We start from the raw sequence: 1943 nt of genomic DNA, 5'->3' as shown, positions 1-1943 counted from the left end.
ATTCATTCACATGGAAAAAATTGATTTCATATATTCTCTGTTTCTCTGTGCATGCTCAGGCATGCGCACACAGCTTCTTAAACTACTAGAGAAGAAAAGGACTATATATAGATTTTAATATGTGGGTGTAACAAAGCAAAATCCTTTGCAATTCTGATCAGTAGAGGATATGATCTTTTGAATGAACACAAAAATAAGATTTTTAGAGCCAGAAGTGCTGATGAATGACAAAGAACAATGCAATTGAAGAAATGTAAAATGTTATTTGAGACAAAGAAATCTCTAATAACTGTGTGATCCAAGCTAGTGTATCTAACAGGTTTTCCAAGTGAAATTAGACACTGCATCATCAAAAAAATTACACATATATATTGCAAATTTATTTGGTATTGGCTTGTGTCTGCCAAAAAGAAATTAAAATAATAATTATGTAGTTACATGGAAAGAAATTTAATCTTACTTTCAAACCTCAAGAATATAATTTAAAAAATCACCATAAAATATAATAATAGATAATCAAAGAGTACTTGAGCTATTTTGACTACTTGTGATTTTACAATTTTAAGTTTAGTTAGCATTACCAAATATATTTGGGGGGAACAGCTATGCTAGCCACTATAAAACTTAAGTGCAAGCTCAAATATTTTTACTGAGAAAGGTGTGTGGTCTTCTTTATCATTCTTTTGAGGGCCTCTTTAATTTCCTTGTTTCTCAGACTGTAGATAAGAGGGTTTAACATGGGAATAATGATAATATAAAACACTGATAGAACCTTGTCCTTATTCTCAGAGTGACCGGAACTTGGATGCATGTACACAGCCAGGGCTGTGCCATAGAAGAGGGTCACAACTGCCAAGTGGGAGGCACAGGTGTTAAACGCTTTGAGACTGCCTTTGACCGAGGATATTTTCAGAATGGAAGCTGCAATAAAACCATAGGAGAGCAGGATAATAAGCAGAGACCCAAACCCAACAAACACAGCAGCAAGGAAGAGAATCATTTGGGTGACAAAGGGACTAGAGCAAGACAAGATGATAATCTCAGATATGTTACAGAAGAAATGTTGGATGATATTTGACTTGCAGAAATACAAATTAAAACAAGGCACCGTTTCAAGGAAGCTACAAAGAAAACCACTGAAGAGGGCTCCAGCCACCATCTTCTGACAGAGCCCAGGCGCCATGATGGCTGAGTACTGCAGAGGGTTACCAATGGCCACGTATCTGTCATAGGCCATGGCAGCTAGGAGGCAGTACTCAGCCTGACCCATCCAAGCTGCCACAAAATACTGGGTAGCACAGGCAATAAAGGAAATTGTTTTTTCCTCTTTGAAGAAATCTGAAAGCATCCTGGGGCTGATGGAGGCAGTAAAGCAAATGTCTATTGACGCAAGACAACTGAGGAAAAAGTACATGGGTGTGTGCAGGTGGGAGTCCATCCTGATTAGGATGATCAGACTCAGGTTCCAGAATAGCGTCACCAGGTAGATCCCTAGGAAAACGGGGAAGAGAACAAGCTGCAGCTCTTTGTCATCTGTGAGTCCCAGAAGAACAAACATGATCACTGAAGTATGATTTCTCTCCTCTTCCATAGAGATATTTGGCTCCATCTTCTAAAAAAAAAAAGGACAAAATGACTGCACTCTCAAAATACAAAAATAAAACTCTTTTTTTTTTCAGTACTGAAGCTGACTAGATTCAATCCTATAGTCACAGATCACAGTTCAAGTCATCTCTTTATTTTGTATAAAGTAAAGTAAAGTAAAGGCCCTCCCGTTGATCATCGATTTGCTCGAGCGGGCCCAGTAACGTCTCCATTTGAGACTTTGTTGTTACTGTGTCTGGCATATCGAATACTCTCGGTAGCTTGCCGGGCTCTCCGAGAGGGGCGGAGGAATCGAACTCGGGTCGGCCATGTTGGCTGCATGCAAGGCAGACGCCCTA

The 1943-nt window shown here is 39.3% G+C and overlaps 1 protein-coding gene across 1 annotated transcript; it reads right to left on the bottom strand.

Moving 5' to 3' along the window:
* Positions 1 to 646: 646 nt before the first annotated feature.
* On the bottom strand, positions 647 to 1609 carry LOC130016629 (olfactory receptor 5A1-like). Its single transcript, XM_056107352.1, has one exon. It carries the CDS (start codon positions 1607 to 1609, stop codon positions 647 to 649), a length of 963 nt encoding a protein of 320 aa, XP_055963327.1.
* Positions 1610 to 1943: the final 334 nt, after the last annotated feature.

Source organism: Sorex fumeus, unplaced genomic scaffold (genome assembly GCF_029834395.1).
Source record: "Sorex fumeus unplaced genomic scaffold, SorFum_2.1 ptg000007l, whole genome shotgun sequence".
In the NCBI taxonomy this organism is placed as follows: Eukaryota; Metazoa; Chordata; class Mammalia; order Eulipotyphla; family Soricidae; genus Sorex; species Sorex fumeus.
This window is presented reverse-complemented; position numbering and strand designations above follow the sequence as displayed.